Source organism: Lemur catta, chromosome Y (genome assembly GCF_020740605.2).
Source record: "Lemur catta isolate mLemCat1 chromosome Y, mLemCat1.pri, whole genome shotgun sequence".
Taxonomy (NCBI): domain Eukaryota; kingdom Metazoa; phylum Chordata; class Mammalia; order Primates; family Lemuridae; genus Lemur; species Lemur catta.
In genome coordinates this window covers 3,866,044-3,885,465 of record NC_059156.1, presented here as the reverse complement: position 1 = coordinate 3,885,465, position 19,422 = coordinate 3,866,044, and the positions used below count along the sequence as shown (strand labels likewise).

General features: G+C 47.9%; 2 protein-coding genes across 4 annotated transcripts in view; both read right to left on the bottom strand.

The window, feature by feature from the left end:
* The window catches only part of LOC123629050 (F-box-like/WD repeat-containing protein TBL1X), a 1,209,717-nt gene that overhangs the window by 122,936 nt on the left and 1,067,359 nt on the right, over positions 1 to 19,422 (bottom strand). The window lies entirely within an intron of this gene.
* On the bottom strand, positions 17,197 to 19,164 carry LOC123629067 (testis-specific Y-encoded protein 1-like). Of its 2 annotated transcripts, none has more exons than XM_045539017.1 (5): positions 18,807 to 19,164; positions 18,537 to 18,648; positions 18,280 to 18,425; positions 18,090 to 18,175; positions 17,197 to 17,292 (listed from the first exon to the last, which is right to left on the bottom strand). In XM_045539017.1, the coding sequence occupies exons 1-4, from the start codon at positions 18,954 to 18,956 to the stop codon at positions 18,110 to 18,112; spliced, it is 474 nt and encodes a 157-aa protein (XP_045394973.1). In that variant the 5' UTR covers positions 18,957 to 19,164; the 3' UTR covers positions 17,197 to 17,292; positions 18,090 to 18,109. The 2 variants fall into 2 exon arrangements, with proteins under 2 accessions (XP_045394973.1, XP_045394974.1); XM_045539018.1 differs by having other exon boundaries at positions 18,340 to 18,425.

Below are 19,422 nucleotides of genomic sequence, written 5' to 3'. Positions count from 1 at the left end.
GTGGCACTGGCTCAGTGAGCGGCTGGATCAGACCCTTCCTGAAGCTTCCTTTCAAAACAACCCCAGGAACGCAAGGAGGAGGGGTGGTGTCCACAATGCAGTCCTCCCAGCTGCCCACCCAACGCAGCACAGCTGAAGGGACTTCTTTATGCCCAGAATATCACAGGTAATTTAACTGGGTCTTTCCACATTCCTTCCTGCAGAGACCTGTGTCCCGCTCTGCCGCCAACCTGTCAGGACTTCAGCAGAGGGTCCTGTCCAGCCATGTCCGGAATCACCCTGACCCGCAACATTTTAAGATGAAGTTCAAGGCAAGGAAAACCATATGGTGTGTTTAAGAGGTAAGTGTGTTGGATATGATAATGCAGTCACCATAACAGAACTTTAATAAAACTTCTCCTCTCTCTGCTCTTCCAGCGATGGTCCCATTTCCCATGGGGAAGGTGCTGCCACGTGTACCTGATTGGGAGGACATTTCTGTGCAAGATGTTACTCTTGTGTCCTCGTTTGTTTAGCGGGTCCATGCAGGAAGCCTGTACTGCACGTCTCCTCGTCCTCCATACCCATGTATAGTGGCCTGTTGCCTCCAAAATGGAAAGAGGCTATTGAGCATGTTGTACTCATGAGATGTTTGGTGACTGAGGTTCTGGCTTGGCATCTGCCGACCTGATGGTTTAGCATATTTCAACCCCTGTGTCAGGTGGTTTCCTCCCCGGGCCAAGCTCATTGTGGAGAATGTTTGGCTGCAGTCCCTGGACCAAGTAGGAAACATAATCTCCAACATATCAGGCTGACGACATGAAAGGGACCCTGCCAAAAAGGGTGGATGCTCAAAGGAAAGCTCTATGCCCCAGCTTGTGTAACATCCCCACCCTACAGCTTGGCACCTGTTGCCGGGGACAGGTTACGACTGCAAAGTAGACAATTGTCACACCAGTTTTTCCTTGCAGATCCTTCTGCTCCAAGGATATCACCCTGGGATCACCACTCTTTTCTGGGCTGTGAGCCTGGAATCCTGCTCTGTCTCTGTGAAGCCCTTGACAGGCGTTCATCCCCACCAGACCATGCCCTGGAGAGGTGCTGTTCTCCCACTGGGAGAGTGTAGACCTTGTCCCATACATAGGACTTTTCCTACCTTGCAAGGTGGAGTCCGCCACAGGAAACCGGCTCTCTCTGCGTAGTGCACCCCTTGATCCTCAAAACACAAGAATAGGTTTTCTGGGTTAATATCCTTGAGGGATCTTGATGCAATGGTGACACTCAGGGGTGTGTTAAAGAGAGGATTTTTAAGATTCAGGGACATTTCAGATGGATTTCCCTAGGTAGTTACAATTCAAAGAGGATTCCAGGAGACAACATGAAATTGGCCTTTCTATTGAATTTCCCTCCTCACTGCTCCCGGAAGCACAGAATTCTAATATGGCTTGCAGAACAATCAGGCCTTTCCTTGCAGAGTGGATGGCTGAATGACTGCTTCGCCCAGGATACTAACCAGAGACGTGCTACCTTTCGGTCACTGAGGGGTGTCTTGGTGGCCCATGCCCCAAAGTAAACTATCCCTACTGCTTACCCATGCAGAACCGCCAAACTCCAGCAAACAGATGGCTTAGTAGACACGAAATGATTCCGCTCTGTGGCATTAGTGAGATGACAGACACAAGGTGGGATGAACAGTGGAAGTGACAAAGTGATAGCAAGCCTGGGAGGATAAGGCCACTGACTGGCATATGGACCTAAGGAGCAGAAATGTTAGACAAGCAGGGCACGGAAGGCTTCAGACAGATGGGCTTGCAGAGTTGGTGAGAGAAAGAGACACAGAGTTCAGTTGAGAGGCATGTGAGTGTGGAGGCTGAGAGAAAGGAGGAAGGCAGAGAGAGGGAGAGACAGAGCGACAGTTCAATTGTGTGTGAGAGAGAGACACAGAGAGAGAGACAGAGAGAGACAAAGACGGACAGAGACAAAGAGACAGGCCAATACACATGTAGAGTCTGCATTCGTAAGGAGAGTCACACTGGAGCCCTGACTGATCCGCACCCTAAAATTACTTCCATTGCAGGAGACTTAGCATGGACTATCATGATATCTCATGGACCATATTGATAAAAAGTGAGGACACAGAGACACTGCCATGGGGTTAGGACAGGGGAAATGTTGGGCAACTACTTCCACTGACACTGAAACTTTGAGACGCCTTAGAATAGCTGAGGAGATAGGTTCCCTCATCACTCACAGCCTGTGTACTTGCAAGATCATCTTTGGTCCCCTTTCCCCAGGGTGACTCACAAGGCCAAGCAGTGGGACTGGCACCCTCAGGGGGCAGTTTCAGCTTTGCTGTCTGAGGCCTGGCCTCCCTTTACCATCCTATTGTCTGGTAGGTTGTTTCTTATTCTGGTTGTGGTGGGCCCACACTGGCTTACAGTGGGCAGCTGAAGGCCCCTACACAAACTTTCCTGTGTTCTGTGGCACCTGGCTGAATCTTTCTGCAGAGCCCTGAGAGGAGCAGAAGGAAACCACAGCAGGAGGGATGGGCCAGTCTCCATTGCTCTGGATCCAAAGACAAATCCCAGTCCCATCCACTGCACACTCCTCAGAACAGATTTCCCTTTGCCCAAAAGGAACCATCTAGACACCAGCAGGAAGGAACAGCCTGGATAGAGAGTAGGACCATCATTCTTGCTCACGGGAACCTCCACCTCCTGGCCTCAAGCAATCCTGCTGCCTCAGCTTCATGGATAGCTGGGACAATCGCGGCCCACCCCTACACCCTCTTATATATATTTAGTTTTACTAACTTATATATATTTAGTTTTAGAGAGACAGGCTCTCGGTGTTGCTCCATCTGCTCTCTAACCCATGAGGAAAGGAATCCTCCTACCTCGGCATCCAGAATGGTAGGATTACAGCCGTTAGCCAATGAGCCTGGCCCACTTCAGCTTTTCATATCACAAGGCCAAAAGCTCCGCCCTTGTTGCATCATGTTACTACCACCCATTTTGGTATTGGGTCCCATGAACAGGAGGGATCATGATGTTCAATTATGCGTACACTGGTTTCTCCTTACATAACTATCAATGAGTCTTCCTACACGTTTTTAAATATCTATGTGCTGACATCTTATTCACATGAAATTCCTATTCCCTTTACTGTTGCCTGCTAGTGCTTCCTCTGGCCTTCTGCCTATGCCTGGGCTTCCCAGCCTGTACGATGGTCACCTGCAGGCTGTAACCCCTTTTGAGAAATACAGCTCTCCTTTCCAAATTCATGAGACTTGCCATTCTTCATTAGAAAAATCTATGTATCTGTCTATCTATGTGTCTATGTAAAGGATGATACATTTACATCCTTTACATACTATATGTGAAGGGGTTAGGGTCTATGAGAGGTAAATAAACACTGATATCCAAGGAAAAAAGAATCTGTGCCTTATACCCACCAAGTTTTCCCAAAACAAATAAGGATAATGTTATCAGAGTAGGGCTCGTATAAGAAAGAAACCCAGATTCCTCAATGAGGATGAAGGGTACCAGGATTCTGAAACATCTACCTGCAAAGAAGAAAACTGAGAAAGCAAATCCCCTAAAGCAATCAAAATTTCAAAACTTTTGGAAGGGGAAAAGCTCAGTGCTACTCTGGTGAGTAGGACATAGGTTTACGAGCCAGGATCTTACAACCACATTCAAGTTAAGAGGAGGGCAGACTCTGCACACATAAGGAAGTTCACGGTTATGTCGACAGAAGAGCATACTGCCTGTAGTCAGAGCCTATGCACATGTAAGACATGTTTCTCACAGCCGGGAAGTTTCCAATCAACCTGGTGGGCGTATACATAACATTTCCTCAAACAACCTATCACCCAAGGACTTTCTCACCTGCACAGAGTATATTTTCCAGGGGAGACCACATGCAAGTCCAGAAAGCGAGTCTCAGAATATTTTTTGAAATACAGAAATTATCCCCTTTGTAGACCTTATACCAAGTAAGTTTTCTCAACACAATGGTCTAAAAGTAGAAAGCAACATCAGTGTGAGGCACCTCTGACATTTCACAGATGCATGCAAATTGAGTTTCATTGAATTTCAGCACATTAAAAACATCATTCACCATGGTCAAGTAGCATTTCTCCCAGAAGTAGAAGAATGGTTCCACACAGAGAAACCAAAGAATATGATGCATATCTGTAGCAGAATAGGGGCAAAAACTCTATGGTCATTTCAACAGATGAAGAAAGACCATTTATCGAAATTCAACATCTCTTCAAGGTAAAATCTGTCAACAAACTATGTACAGAATAACGTACCTGAAAACCATAAAAACCACTCGTGACAACTCTAGGGAAACCTCAGTGTGAATGGGGAAAAGTTGGAACATTTTGTGTAATATCTGGGAAAAGACAAGAATGGACACACGTCCCTACTTCTGTTCAACAAAACCCTGGAAGTTCTAGCCAAAGGTATTAAACAGGAGGAAAACCAAATCAAACCAAAACAAACAAAACAAAATGGAAGAAAACATAATCAAAAGGAATAAGTTAAATATTCCTTGTTTCCCTACGGTGTGCTATTTATATATAGAAAAATCTAAAACCAGTAAAAATGAAGAAACTCATTGAAGTTTTACAATTCAAAATAAGCCTGTAAAAGCAGTAGAGTTTGTAGACACTAATGGTAATCGGTCCGAAAAATAAGGCAGCAAAATAATTTCAGAAATCCATACTTAGGGATAACTCTAACCACGGAAGTGAAAAAGTGTCGACTTGATGAAAGACAACAAGAAATTGATAAATCTTTGAGGAAAGAAATGGAAAACTGTCACCAATCAGTGTAAGAATATTTCATGTTCCTTGACAGTGTTAAAATCTCAGCAGTACACAAAGTGATCCAAAGAGTCAATGCAATCTTTATCAAAATACCGGTGACATTCAAGACAGAAATACCAAATCAATAAATAGATATATTAAAACCCTAAAATTGCTTGGTAAAACAAAAAATGCCCAGAATACCTAAAGTAATTTTGAGCCAAGTGAACAAACCTGGAGACATCATTCTACCTGACTGCAAATTATACCACGAAGTTATGCTGATAAACAGCACAATACTTGAATAAAACAAAATACATGGGTAAAGAAAAAGAAGAGAGAGCCACGATATAAATGTATGCATGTACAGTCAAATAACTTTTGAGAAAGAAGCCAAGAATAGGCAAGGAATAAAATACAGTCATTTCAAAAAATGATATTGGGGAAACGTTGGAGTGTACATGCAGAAAAATAAAGGTAGATTTTCTTGCCATATAAAAAATCAGTTCAAAACAGATTAAAGATTTAAATATAAGGCCTCAGACTGTAAAAATACTGAAAGGAATCATAAGGGACAATTTCCATGATGTAGCTCATGACAATTACTGTCTTCATATGATCTCAAAACAACGGTAAACAAAAGTAAAGAAACACAATGGGTTTATATCAAACCAAATGACTTCTGTACAGCACAGGAAACAAAAACTGAGAAAAGAGACGTTTCGGAGAACGGCAGAAATTCTTTTCATTCCATATAGATGTAAAAGGGCTTAATGCTTTACCGTAAGTAAGGAATTAATCTGAATAGCAAGAAAAGAGCCTCATTAAAAAATGGGCAAAAGGCCTAAATAAGCATTGCTCGAACTGACACACACATATGGCCAATAGATATATTTAAAATGTTCAATGCCACTAACTATTACGGAAAAACAAATCCAAACCGCAATGAGGTTTTGACCTCACTCTTGTAAGACTGTCTATCAACAGAAAAACGAAAGATAAGGGGTGGTGAGGAAGTAGAGAAATGCATGTAACACTTGCCTAATGTTGGGGGAAACGTAGATTAGATCTGCCATTATGAAAAACAGTATGGAAGTCCCCAAAAACCCTAAAAATAGGAGGAGAAATACCCTGCAAGATCCATCAATCATATTAAGGGTGAGTGTATCGACGGTAAATGACATCAGTTTGTCAAAGAAATACCTGTCCTCCCGTGTTTGTACCTGTGCTATTCACATTTTACTATTGCCGACATATCGGCGTATGCTAGCTTACTTCCATATTGAACCATTCCGTTTCGGAATGCATAAAGAAATTGTGGTACATGTACAAAGTGGAATACACATAGCCATTATAAAGAAAGGGCGGGAGCACTGGAAGACAATGTCCCATTCTCACCCTGTGGAATGTAATTCTTTTTTAAATATAAAAGCAAAAGAAGAAAATTCTTTAACAACAGTTCTTTTCTCTGAATATCTGACATCCATTCAATTCTCCTATCCCGCAGGTGAGGCCGTAACACCATTATTTGTCCTATTTCCATACATTGTTTGTTTATTTTACCCCTCTCTTCTCTATACTTGATAACTGAGGACACGGATTTTTTTCCATCTTATCACACGATGATGAACACAAATCTAAGTTGTTTGTGTTTTTTTAGTAAAATATTATGAAGAAATTGTGAATACACAATGATTGTTAAATGAATAATCAGAGAACATACTAGGGAGAAATTATACTCAATTCCTTTCATCATTGCTTTAGAAAACAGAAATCAATCAACCTTTGCTCCCTCGTAGGAAGTTCCATGGTACCTTCCTTCAAAAGTTCTCATTGTCCTGTGGGAACCACAGTTATTACTAAGTAAAAGTAAGCCTATATTTTTATATATTGATTGGGTTAGCGATTTGCAGTAACAGTACAGTTATTCTTTTTTTACAATTATATCAGTATTAGATATGACTTACAATAAAGGACTTTTTTATGCCTTACCAAAAGTCATTTCCCAAATAATCTCAAAGGAGTTACAACATTTTGATCCAGGATTGGGTAAAATGGACAAATTCAGGTACATAACTGCTCAGAGAAGCAAGCTAAATTTAGTCAGATAGATGACAACAGACTCAATTCTATAGAAAAACACGGTGTGTCAAAGACTGGCATGGTACAGAGATATGAGTCTGCAAATTGACACAGGCAGGGCAAAAGCATCAGAAGGACAAGGGCACAGGGACAGACAGGGACGGAGACAAACTCACACACAGAGAGAAAGAATTATGGGCACATAACAAACATGATTTTCATTTGAAACAGAGCACACCTCCAAGACTCTGACAATGAGAAACAACAAGTATGATTCCGTGATATTCAGGCAGAATGCTCACAGATTCGTCAGGTGACACTGTACTTTGTGGCCCCTAGGCACTGATAATCAGTGAAAGAAAAAGTTAGGAAACTTGTGTAACTTTCTATAATAAGAGCCCCACATCAGTGCTCATGTGACTGTACTAATAGGGCGGAGGTACACCTAAACCTTGAGGAAGAAACTCAGTAAGCTGCAATCACTAGTGTGGACAAGGAGGCCAACCCACCAGATACCGGCATTCAAGTCAAGAGGAGACACCTAATGATTTTGCTACCTTCTGCATGACAGGTTTGTCCCCACTTCATTCCACGGCTGGGCAGACTGGTAAAGAGCCCTGCCATTTAATCTTCTTAGCAAAATCTATTTATCACCATGCCAATCTGCTAAGCTCCAACTCAGATGTCCGCATTGCAGTTTACAAGAGAAGGGAATGTACTCATAATGGTGTTCCTTATTGTGTCTTTACCTAATATAGGGTTTTATATAGGTAAGTCCTCCGAAATTTCCTGGTTTACAGTTCCTGGAGGACCACACAACTTGCCTTCCCATTTCCATCTAGGGTGATTAGAGCAGTCTCCTTTAACCAGTGCAATAGTATAAGAGGTTTCACTATGTGGGAGCTGTAAAGGTCCCCGCAGGTTGGGGTCAAGTTTTGAAGAACTCATTGCTCAGCATCTGTGCGTCATGGAGACAGTAGCCAGAGCATGGCCAAGGCTCCCTCTTGAGAGCCTCAGGTGACCAAACCCAAGCAGCAGCAAGGCGAGTTAGATTTTAATATCTAAAAGCTGATATCTATGAGAAGGTTTTCCATGCAGATTGCAGGTAGAAAATATACACGTGAACTCTGCCAAACACTCATCCCTGAAAGACCATAGGTCTTCTCACAAAAGCTATGGGCCAGGGAGTTAGTTCATGTTGGCCAAGAATGTGTAACTACAGTATTAGTGTGTTACCGGCAATGGGGCCCACGTTGGAAATGATTTATCTGGGAATAAGTACAAATTTTCTGGGTTAAACCCTGAAATGTCCCTTCATCTCTGGCAGTCAATCCCTTGTTCTGTGCGGAGACGCACTTATTTCTGGAAGCAGCTACCCACTGGGGAAGGAGCACCCTGAGTTTTGTCATTCTGGGTGGGGCTTGTAACTCATGCTCTGCAGGCAACCCCAGTTCTTTCCCTTTTCACTACTTAACCACACACGTGGCCTGTGGAAAAGGCCACAAACGTGGACCCCTCAGGTTATAGAAGCAGTGTGCAGCGTGTTTCACAGAAGTGTCCTTGTTGCAGTTTACATGAGAAAGTAATGTACTCACGATGGTGTTACTTGTTAAGTTGTTGAGTCTTCACCTAACATAGAGTCTCATGGAAAAGACTAATCCATCCCAGAATAGGAACACTGACAGTAGCATCTGCAGAAAGGCAGCACGCATGTGGATCACCTGGCGTTGTGTAAGAATGACTCCACCCATCTGTTTCCCTCAGCTCTGCCTGTTTGCATTTTTTACCCACACTGAGTCACTTGGAAACAAAGACTTTCTCATGAGGTCATGCGTATGAGGAATGTGGTTGATCAAGCCTTTGTTTTGTTTTATTTAGGCACCCCTGCCAGAACGAGAAAGTCGTATGCTTCCTATCCTCCCCTGTACCTCTGTGTTCTTTCCCAGAACCCCACCCTATGCTCATTTCTTACAACATTGCTGGCAAACCTGGTCCTGTGAGGTTCATTGTTCCAGCAAAGAGCCATGCATTCATCTAATGAGGACAATTAATTCAACTGTGAAACCAACATTAAAATATCCATCATCATGTCTTGTCCTCCTGTGTCTTGTAATATGCAAGCGTAAGGATCACTGGAGGTACCTTATAAAACCAAATTGAGCACTGAATTGTTTCGGGTCCTTGACCACTAGCCACTGTCATCAAACTACCCTCCTTTTCTCTGAATACAAGTAAGTCTCCAACTTAGCTAGCTTCTCTTCTCTTCCTCCCCAATACCTGCCCTGTAGCACAAATTCTGACCTCAAATGGAAATCCCAAAAATGACACATCCCCCCTCTTACATCATAGGCCTTGATCCTCTTTGGTAAACTCTAACGCAGAGTACATAGATAGATACATATGTATATGTAATTACAGATACAGAGAGAGCTTGATGCATACAGATACATAGACATAGACAGAGGTATTTTTAACTCACCCCATTCAGTACATTAGCAAACACTCAGACACACATTCACACACTAGACAGTGTTTATTTTTTCTCCCTCAGTACACTCCAAATTCATCCAGATGTCTTGCTGTCTGCAGTTGTCACCACCTGATCTGATTGTCCTTTATTTTCTCTGACTTTGATCATATGGAGTAGTCATCTCTTGCAGCTCGAGTAGCTTTGGGGGTTGGGCTCTCATAGTTTAGGCAAATTTCTGGCTCCACCATATTCAACTCCAAACTGTAAAGTGTCCTAAAACACACATAAAAATGCATTTCCTCTGAAAAATACCAAAAGTTCTTCTAATTTCTCAATTCCCTGACCAAGGTGCTCTCTTCCCCTACTGTGACCTCTTCAATTGCCTTCTAACCTTGTTTAACAAGTGCTGCCGATAATCCCCGCCCCATCCCTGCTATTCTCTGTGTGTCTCCAATAAGCTTAGATTAGACATAAGGAAATTTAAAAAAAACCAGAAATTTGGTGGTAAAACATGGGAAAAGATGGTATCCATATCTACAGCCATTGTGGAATGTGTAAGAGAAAAAAATATGTAAGATTGACCCCTTAAGGGAGAAGAAGGATAACCAAGGGTAGGGTTGACTGTAATAGAAGGCAGTTCTAAGAAGTGAAGTTAGTGATTCTGCCTTGCTTCTGTCTGAGTGACTCTGGACATTCAGTATGCTTCTATTGGCTTAAGATTCCCCAGTTATCAGCTGGTTTGCATTGCAGTCCCTAATGTTCCTGTTTGACCTAAGGCCCTGGACGACCTGGGTTCTGTTCACTTCCTGTCTTCCTCTGAGCATTAATTTTTACCTCTGGGACATGAATGCCCAGGTCCCAGACAACATGCATTTGAACCCTCACTTCCTGAGCGTCTCACCTGTCCTCTGTTTCTTCCGCAGGCGCCTTCATTCTTGTATAGTAGCACAAGGGAGTGAGACACAGGTCTTCAGTGATGAGTTATTAGGGAAATCAGAACAGGTCAGGCAAGGGTTTGGGCAAGTGTCACAAGCAGCTGGCAAACCCACTTAGGCCATGTAAGACATTCCCCAGGAAGGTCCCACCTCAGCAATCGTGTAAGAGTCGGTAAAGTTGTGGTCAGAAAACCAGTTGAAGAAGTTAAGACTGCTGTTCTGGTGTGCGTGGCTGTGGGCCTCATGCTCATAATCCTGATACCACTCAACTGGAGCGGAATGAGGGGCTCTGAATTCTGTAGGAAAATGGGCATGTAGGAAGGAGCTAGGGCACATGGGCACTGATGTACCCACCATCCTCACGACCCATCCAGAGAGTCACATCTTACCAGTAATGTTAACGAGATATTCCTTGGTAACCACTTTTTTCCGGAAGTAGGTTTTGTTCCCGAAGAACAGCAAGATCCTGTAGCAGCTTTTGGGATGCTTGATTTCCTCCACCTGCCAGCCGGAAAGGGAAAGTGAGGACAGCTTAATTCTCTAATCAGGTGACCTTCTCTTTCTTGCCTGTAAGAATTAATTATCTTCCTCGCCATTCCCCTCTAAACCCACCAACCTACGTTTCCCAGGCCTGACCCCCAAATGGATCATGTAGCTAACCATGTCCTCCTCTCGGACACTGACCAGGATCGACATCTGGGGCTGTTTCACAAACTGCATGAGGTCGAGGATCCTTCATATGCTGAGAAGGGAAGGCTACAAACAACAGAGCACTTCTGGAAAGAATACAGCCGGGTAGGGCATATCTCACACACCTGCTACCAAACCTCCCTTTCCCCTTTTCCTTCTCCTGCATTAAGGCCGTTAGGTGGAAATCTCATTCCCATGCCAAGAAGAGACTACCACTACTGAGGAACAGAAGGGCTACTTCTTGTGAGTTCATGCTCTCTTCTGTTTCTGTCCCAGGCATGGCAGAATCATTCTATATTATGTATGAACACTGTCCCTGTTCTGACTGATGCAGGTGAACATTCAGGCCTCCTTCCCTGTAGCATTATTCTGAGGGAAACTGCTGCTATTTGCAACTACTTCGTGGTAGGCACCATTATGATTCAAACCTCTGCCTATCACCCCAATAGTGCATTTGTGCCACATACATGGGAAAAGTTGTGGCTCACATCCTGTGTTCTTTCATTGAGACAGGGTCACGCTCTACGCCCAGACTGGAGTGCCTTGGCCTCATCATACCTCGCTGTGCCCTCCAAATCCAGCCTAAACTGGTGCTGCTGACTCAGCCTCTTGAGTACCTGGGACTACAGATAGGTGACACAATGCCACCTTTGTGTGTGTGTGTATATATATATAAATATATATACATATATATTTGGAACAGGGTCTTCTCTTGGTCTTTAATTGATGGCCTCCAGTAATCCTCCCTTCTCAGCCTTGCAAAGTGTCACCAACTTTATAGATGACATTTTCATTAGCATGACTTAACACTTTGCCTAGCACACGTCTCTACAGCACGATCTAGACCAACAATCAAAAGGATAGGGCTTTGGCCCAGAAGCCAGATTGTCCCGGATGATGGACATCCTGTGGTCAAGGTGAGCCTGCCACCTTTGCAACACCCTGCACATCAGCCCAGTGTGGGCCTTGCTGGCTTGGCTAGTCACTGGCTCCAGATCTAACTGAAGAGCTTCCAGGGCCTCCAGTGTGGTCTGGGACATCCTGGGGCAGCTCCCTGCCTCTGCCTGCTTGTTCTTCTTATCCTCCTCTTTCTCCTGCACTTCCTCCGCCGGCTCTTTCTCCACACATGCCCCACGCTGCTCTTCTTCCAGTTGTCTTCCTGCTGGCTTGGCCTGGGAGTCACCCCTACAGGGTGATTGTGCAACCGCTGCCAATCAGAGAGAGGGTGGAAGGGGTCCCACTGGGTGCTCCCTCCCTCGTCCTCAGGCCCGCAGCTACCCACCCTCCTGGGCACTTGAGCCTGGTTCTGCCAGGAGCAGCTGTAGGTGCCCGGGCTTCTCTTGTAAGGAGTGTTAAAAGTGCATATCTGCTCCGTTGCTCTCTGGTCGCATCCCTGTATATTAGGTGACATGGGGCCACTAGAACACAGAAAACCCTCAAGGGTATGTGTTGTGCACGAGAGACGGCACGTGATATCCCACAAGGAGACAACAAGGGGAGGGAACCGGCTGGTGCTGCGGGGGTGGGTGGCAGCTGCGGGAAGCCAGGCTACAGCAGGAGACCTGGGCCCAGAGCAGACAGCACCGCCGCCACAACTGGCCCATGTCCCGGACCATACAGACCATATTCACAGGTCTCCTGCCCGATGACAGCCCTTTCTTTCCCAGGACAACAGAAGACCACACTGGCCTGCACTCTTGGCCTATGGGAGAAAGCAGGACAGAATGCCTGGTTCCAGTGTGCAGCTCGGTCCTGGGAAGAGAAAGCTGCCAGACGCAGGTGGCTGTCTACTAATCGGTAGGAATGTGGTTGGTGGGACTTGGCATGACTCTCCACGTGTCGTGGGCTGGCCTTGTGGAAGTCCAGGGCCTTGTGAGTGCCTCAGAAACATAACACAGCTGCTGCCAGCTGTGCCCTGTAGCAAGTATGCTCGGGACTCTGTCTGCAGTTGTTGACCCTGGGCCAGGTCAATAGGGAGCTTGATGATTCCCAGGGTGGAGACCCAGTAAACCCCATGGTGTCCTGCCAGTCCAGGAACCAGTGCTTACAACACAGGGGAGCTCAGGCTGCAACTTCCAGCCAGGTCCCAGATGTTGGTGCATCGGGATCATGTCCAGCACCCCCCACAGTGGCACTTGGGCTAGTGAATGAACTCAGGGCCAGTGTCAGAGGCAGAGCAAGGGACAGAACTGGAATAGAAAGGCAGAGAGAAGGGAGAGTGAGGAGACTGAGGGAAAGAGTGGACACAGGTGGAAAGGACACAGAATGAGGAAGTGGCATTGGCTCTGTGAGCGGGCTAGATCAGACTCTTCCTGAAGCTTGCTTTCAAAATGATGGCAGGAACGCAAGGAGGAGGGGTGGCGTCCACACTGCAGGCTTCCCAGCTGCCCACCCCACGAAAGGACTTCTTTATGCCCAGAACACCACAGGTAATTTAAGTGGGTCCTTCCACATTCCTTCCTGCAAACACCGGTGTCCCGCTCTGCCCCCAACCTGTCAGGCTTTCAGCACAAGGCTTTGCCCAGACATATCAGAAATCATTCTCACCCACAATATTTTCAGATGCAGTTCAAGGGAGGAAGAAAAAACTGAGACGTGCTAAGAGGTAAGTATGTAGGATATGATAATGCAGTCACCGTCTGATAACCACACTAAAATTTCTCCTATCTCTACTCTTTGGGTGAAGGTTTGATCTCCCATGGGGAAGGTGCCTGCCACGTGCACTTGAGGGGAGGACATTTCTGTGAGGGGTGTTCCCTTTGTGCATAGGTGAGTTTTGCAGGTCCATGCAGGAAGCCTGTCTTGCAGATCTCCTCCTCCTCCTCCTTACCCCGGCATGGAGGCCTGTTACCTCAGAGAGGGAAAGAGTCTACCAAGGACAGTTGTACTCACGACATGTTTGGTGACTGAGGTTCCTGGCTTGGCATCTCCCGACCTGGTGGTACAGCGCATGTGCAGCCCTGTGTCTGCTGGCTTCCTCGTGTTCGACAGCAGACCATGGCTGTCCTCAGTGGCAAACCTGAGCTTCCGCGTGCCAGGGTGGTGAGGTGGAAGGTACCCTGCCAGCAAGGATAGATGCTCAAAGAAAAGCTCTATGCCCCTACTTGTGTAATGTCCCTACCCCTCTGCTCTGTCCACTTTTCCCTCATATGTGAACACCTACAGATTAGGCACTCATCACACCTTCCTTTCCTTACACATCCATCTGCTCCCAGGACACCTCACTGGCCGCAGCACTGTTTCCTGGCCTGTGAACATGTGATGATGCTCTGTCTTTGTGAAGCCATTCACAGGCGTTCAACCCCACGTGACCATCCCCTGGACATGTCCTGCTGTGGTGCTGTGATGGTGCAGCCCATATCCTAAACATGAGCCTTTCTCTACCTAGCAAGCTAGAGAGGGCCTAAAGGACCAGCTCTCTCTCTAATGGGCACGTTTGGTTCAGGGAAAACACAAGAATACCTTGTCTGGGTAAATATCTCTTGGGGTTCCTGAGGCTAGGGTGGCACTGCAGCCAGTGGAAACCAGAGGTTATATAAAATTCGGGGACATATCTGGTGAGTCTCCTCCTGTCTACTTTAGAATTCACAGAGGAATGCCGCAGACGATAGGAACTTGGCTTTTCTATTTAACTCCTCTCCTCCCTGTTCCTGGAAACATAGAATTCTCACATTGCTCCCAGAACAAACATGTTATTCCATCCAGAGAGGATCGCTGAATGACTGCTGCCTCTGGTATTCCTGGCAGAGATGTGCTCTATTTTAGTCTTCGAAGGGTGTCTTGGTGTGCCATGCACCAAAGCAAATTGTCCCTACTGCTTACCCAGCCAGAAACTACAAACACCAACAAAGAGATGGCTTAGTTGACATGAAAGGGTTTTACTCCGTGGTAAGGGCGGGATGACACAAGAAGCCAAGGTGAATAGTCAGACTGAAAAATCCAATAGCAGCCCATGTAGCATGAGAGCACTGAGTGGGATATGGACAGAAAGGGCACAAATATTACACATGCAGGGCATGGAAGACTTCAGACAGATGGGCTTATAGCACTAGTCAGAGAAAGAGATACAGAGTTGAAGGGGCAGACTTGTGAGAGTGGAGGCTGAGGGAAACGACGTACACACCCACAGACACACGCACAGAGACAGAGAGAGAGTGAGAGAGGCCAATACAAATTCACAGTGTGCATTCATAAGCAGAGTTACACTTGGGCCCTGACTAACCCTCACCAGGAAAATACTTCCATTCAAGCAAACTGAGCACAAAGTGTCATGATACCATGCACACCTTATTAGTGTGGAATCAGGACCCAGATGCTCTGCCATGGGGTCAGGACAGGGACACAGCTGGGCGACTACTTGCATTCAGAGCAAAACGAATGTTTTCACCCCTTAAAATGGCTGTGGAGACAGGACCACTCCTGCCTCCCACCATGCAGCCCAGGAAGAGCATGTGTAGGCCCCTTTCCCTGGGGTGATTCACGGGAGCAAGCTGTGGGACCGGAACCTTCAGAGGGCAGTTTCAGCTTTGCTGTTGAGGTCTGGCCTCTCTTCACCACCTCCACCACCTGGCAGGCAGTGTGGAAGTCTATTTGTTGTGGGCCTGCACTGGCATTTGCTGGGCAGCTGAAGGCCCCTGCACAGGCTTTCCTGTGTTCTGTGGCACCTGGCTCGATCCTGCTGTGGAGCCCTGAGAGGAGCAGAAGGAAACCCACAGGAGCAGGGAGGGGCCAGTCTCCGTTGCTCCGGGGCAAACCCAAATCCCAGTCCCACTCACCGCACACTCCTCAGAACACAGTTGCCTTTCCCCAAATGAACCCATCCTAGACACCGACAGGCATGAGAAGCCAGGGTCCTTCAAGGGTAACTCCACAGAGCATAGCAGATCTGTGCCGATGCCCACCCTGTCTGCAAGGGTGTGGATGTGCACGATGCAGAGGTCAGAGCTGGTCTGGGCTCCCTCTCTAGAGCCTCAGGCACCTGCCGTGCGTGGCTGGCTCAAACCCAGCGGTCAGGTCTCAGGCTAAAACGCCCCAAAATGCAGGAAGTTTCTGGACTTCTTTGCAGGAGAGTAGAAGTAATCGCACATGTGTCTGTCAGTCCCTCACTCTGAAAATACCTGCTGGGCCCCCAAAGAGAGCATAAGAAGCCAGAAAGTGTGGTGAGAAGGGGGCAGGCAGGTGTACACGGGAGAAGTTCAGCCTGCTGCCTGGCCAGGGAGATGCCTGTCTTACACGAGGACCACAGACACACCTGGGGCACCCCTTGGGATCACCCCTAGCCAGCTGTGGCACAGTTACTCCCTCACCTTGTCGTCAGGCTCCAGGTCTTCTCTGGAAGTGGCTCCCTCTTACGGATGAGCCCCGGGGGAGCTGGCCATGGCCAAGGTGAGGTTTGAAGCCTCGGTCCCTGTCCTTTCTGTGCAATAGCAGGAACTCCCAGGATGGCATCCTCTGGGCAAGACAATCCCAGGGGGCACACAGCGTGCTCATGCCTCACACCCCGGTCTGCTCAGTCCCTACCTCCTCCTGTCTCTATGTGGATGTCAGGGTACAACTCCAGCAATAAAAACGATGCTCAGGGGCCTGTGGAATTGCCAGGGCACGTGCCTCTTCCTCGTTATGGCCCTGGGCCCTACAGGAAGCGGGAGAGAGCCAGTGATCCTTGGGACCCCACAGTGCTGCCACATGCCCTGTCAACCTCCAGCCCTGCCTCCACGCACCTCCCACTGGCACGTCCAGCACCTTTGCTGGGAACGCTCCTCCCGGGGGCTTGGACTGGGCACCCTGAGGGCAGTGCGCATGCATGTTCCTGCCAGGACAAGTGGGTCACGAGAAGTCCTCGGGGGAATGTTGCCCTGTTTTCTTCCCCTCAGCCCCTGTGACCATTCTAGGGAAGGTCCTGGGGGAATCTTCCACATGCCTATGGAAGACTAGAAAGGAGGTGTTGCCAGCTACACAGGCACCTGTCACCAGGCCTTGACTGCCACATGCCCTCGTGTTACATCTGCCAGCTGATCAGTGCTTACCCCTGCCCACGCCAGAGTAGGGAGAAGGCCAGCCTCCCTGCCAAGTCTGTGCCTGTCGTGTCCAGGGCTTCCTCCTCTTTCAGGGGCAGCCCACTGAAACACACAGGGACTCACATGGAATTCAAGGGCACCCCTCCCAGGTCCCATTTACTCACAGCCTCCTCCCAGTTTCCCAGGGAAGCACTCAGGGACACAACGGAAATTGATAAGAGTTTATTGCCATGTAAGGGCCACTGCACATGTAGGGCATCTCTGTATCCTACAGCAGCCGTCCGTTCCTGTGGAGTCTTCCTCCTGGGACAACCAAGTAGACTATTAAAGTCTCTGAGTAGCAGAAGCTCCCCAGGTTTCCAACGCTAACATCTAAAAAGCTGTGTGTAAAGCACAGGGATCACACACAGACACAAACAAATACACAGACACGCACGCACACCCATTCATGTAAACACATTCTCACATATTTGAACACACACACAATATACACATACACACTGGCACAGGTTCAAAGGAGAGTAGGTGTCTGTGAAGACAAGGGGAGCCCACAGCTGTTGGTTCCCATATTCGTTCCCCAGGACTCACTATGCCTTGCCATTCTGTGATCCCTTCAAGTCTGCATCCCATGGGCCCCCAGTGTGTTTCCCAGTTTCCCAGACAATGGCCCATGCCGTCTGCACGGGCTGCAGTGCAGGTGTGGGCATCGAGGAGAAATTCCGGAGGAGGCTTGGATTTTCAACTCAGACACTGACAGAGGGGCATCACCATGGGCAGCAACATGTAGACATCTGCCTGCTGGCTCAGAGGGACGGAGGCCCCACTGTGTGGTTGCTACCAGGCCTCAGGGTGGGGTGGATGCCATGGCATGACAGTTCAGAGAAACACAGTTTCCAGTTACTCCTGGCTTCCTCTGGGGGTCTTGCAGCTTGAGGTACCCCAATCCTGACCTGTTGTCTTCTCAGTTCCCCACTGCCAGCTTCTCTCCCACCTCCCTGTGACTTGGGTTTGCTCACTGCTCTCACTCTGACTCTCAGCATTTCTACAACTTCCCAGGTAACCGAGAAGCAAGGGTTTGGCCCATACTTTGCTCTACTCACCTGGCGCCCTCTGTGTTTCTTCACACCAGGTCTTCATCCCTGGGGTAGTAGTGCAAGGGAGTGAGCCACAGGTCCTCGCTGATGATCTGGCAGGGCAACAGGGACAGGTCCACCCAAGGATCAAACCCACATCACCAGAACCCGAGAAACCCACGGAGGTGACCTCAGAAGACGTGCACAGGAGCCCCACCTCAGCTATCCGGTTAGAGCCCGGGCAGTTGTGTTCGCACAACCAGCTGAAGAAGCTTACATCGGTGGAGTCCTGCTCCCTGAATGGGGCTTCACCCTCATAATCCCAGAACCACTCAATGGCAGAGGAACGAGATGCCCGGTAACCTAAAGAAACAAACAAAGAAACAAAAAAAACCCAAAACTTAGGGAAGTGTCCTCGTGCGGCCTACACCCCCTCAATGCCCCTCCCCCACCACCCAGGCAGGCATGTCCCACCAGTGATATCAAGGTGATACTCCTTGACGATCACTTGATTCCGGAAGTAGGGGTTGGGAAGGAAGAAAAACTTCATCCTACAGCGGTAATTCTCCAGGCTTACTTCCTCCACCTGCCAGGGAAAAAGAGGGTGAAGGAGGAGGAGTCTGTGCTGAGGGGGTCTCCTTGATGTTTGTATGAGTCCTTTACCATTGCCAGCTCTGCCACTCAAGCTGTCCCCATCCTGTCCCACTGACCCTCCCCAGCCAGACTCCGTCCCCCAGGCCTGACCTCCAGATTGATCATGTAGCTCAGCACGTCTTTGTCTTGCTCCGTGATCACAGCTGACAGCTGGGGATGGTACACAATCTGCCTGAGGTCAAGGAGCCTTTCCACACTAGGGAAAGAGGCCAGGAGCCATGCAGCATGTCTGGAGAGCATGGAGAACGAGGGAGGGTGGGGGCACAGAAGCCCCCAGAGCCCCACACTTACAGCCCTCCCATGGCCTTCCTCAGCCCCTGCCTGGCCCCAGACATGCTCAGGACTAGGGTTTTCCTGGGCGTGGGTAAGTCTGAGAATCCTGCACAGAGTCAGGGAGGGCTGTTTCCTGAGGCCCTCTGAGCCCCAGGTGGCCCTCGTGTGCTGGCCGCAGGACACACACTGCTGACGTCTGCATGGGCTCTGTCCTCTCCTCACGCCCTCTGTCAACTTGGGCTCCTCCCTACGTGTGGGCGTGTGCCTTGAAGGTACCACTGTGAGCGTGAGGGGAAGCTGCCTGTGTCGGTGCCCAGGAGGGCACGTGTGCCCTGTGCCCCAGACATATGCCAGGGAGAAATGCACAAGACAAATGGAAAGCAATCTTTGCGTCTGGTGCTTTACAGAGTACAGTAGGTTTCTTAAGGTGAGC

Bases quoted from the DNA above. Each gene is read 5' to 3' on its own strand.
- LOC123629067 (XM_045539017.1), bottom strand. From the start codon at position 18,956: ATGCTCTCCAGACATGCTGCATGGCTCCTGGCCTCTTTCCCTAGTGTG. The intron at 18,649-18,806 runs GTCAGGCCTGGG...TTTCCCTGGCAG, and splicing joins GCTACATGATCAATCTGGAG to GTGGAGGAAGTAAGCCTGGA. The intron at 18,176-18,279 runs GTGGGGCTCCTG...TTGCCCTGCCAG, and splicing joins GCTCTAACCGGATAGCTGAG to ATCATCAGCGAGGACCTGTG.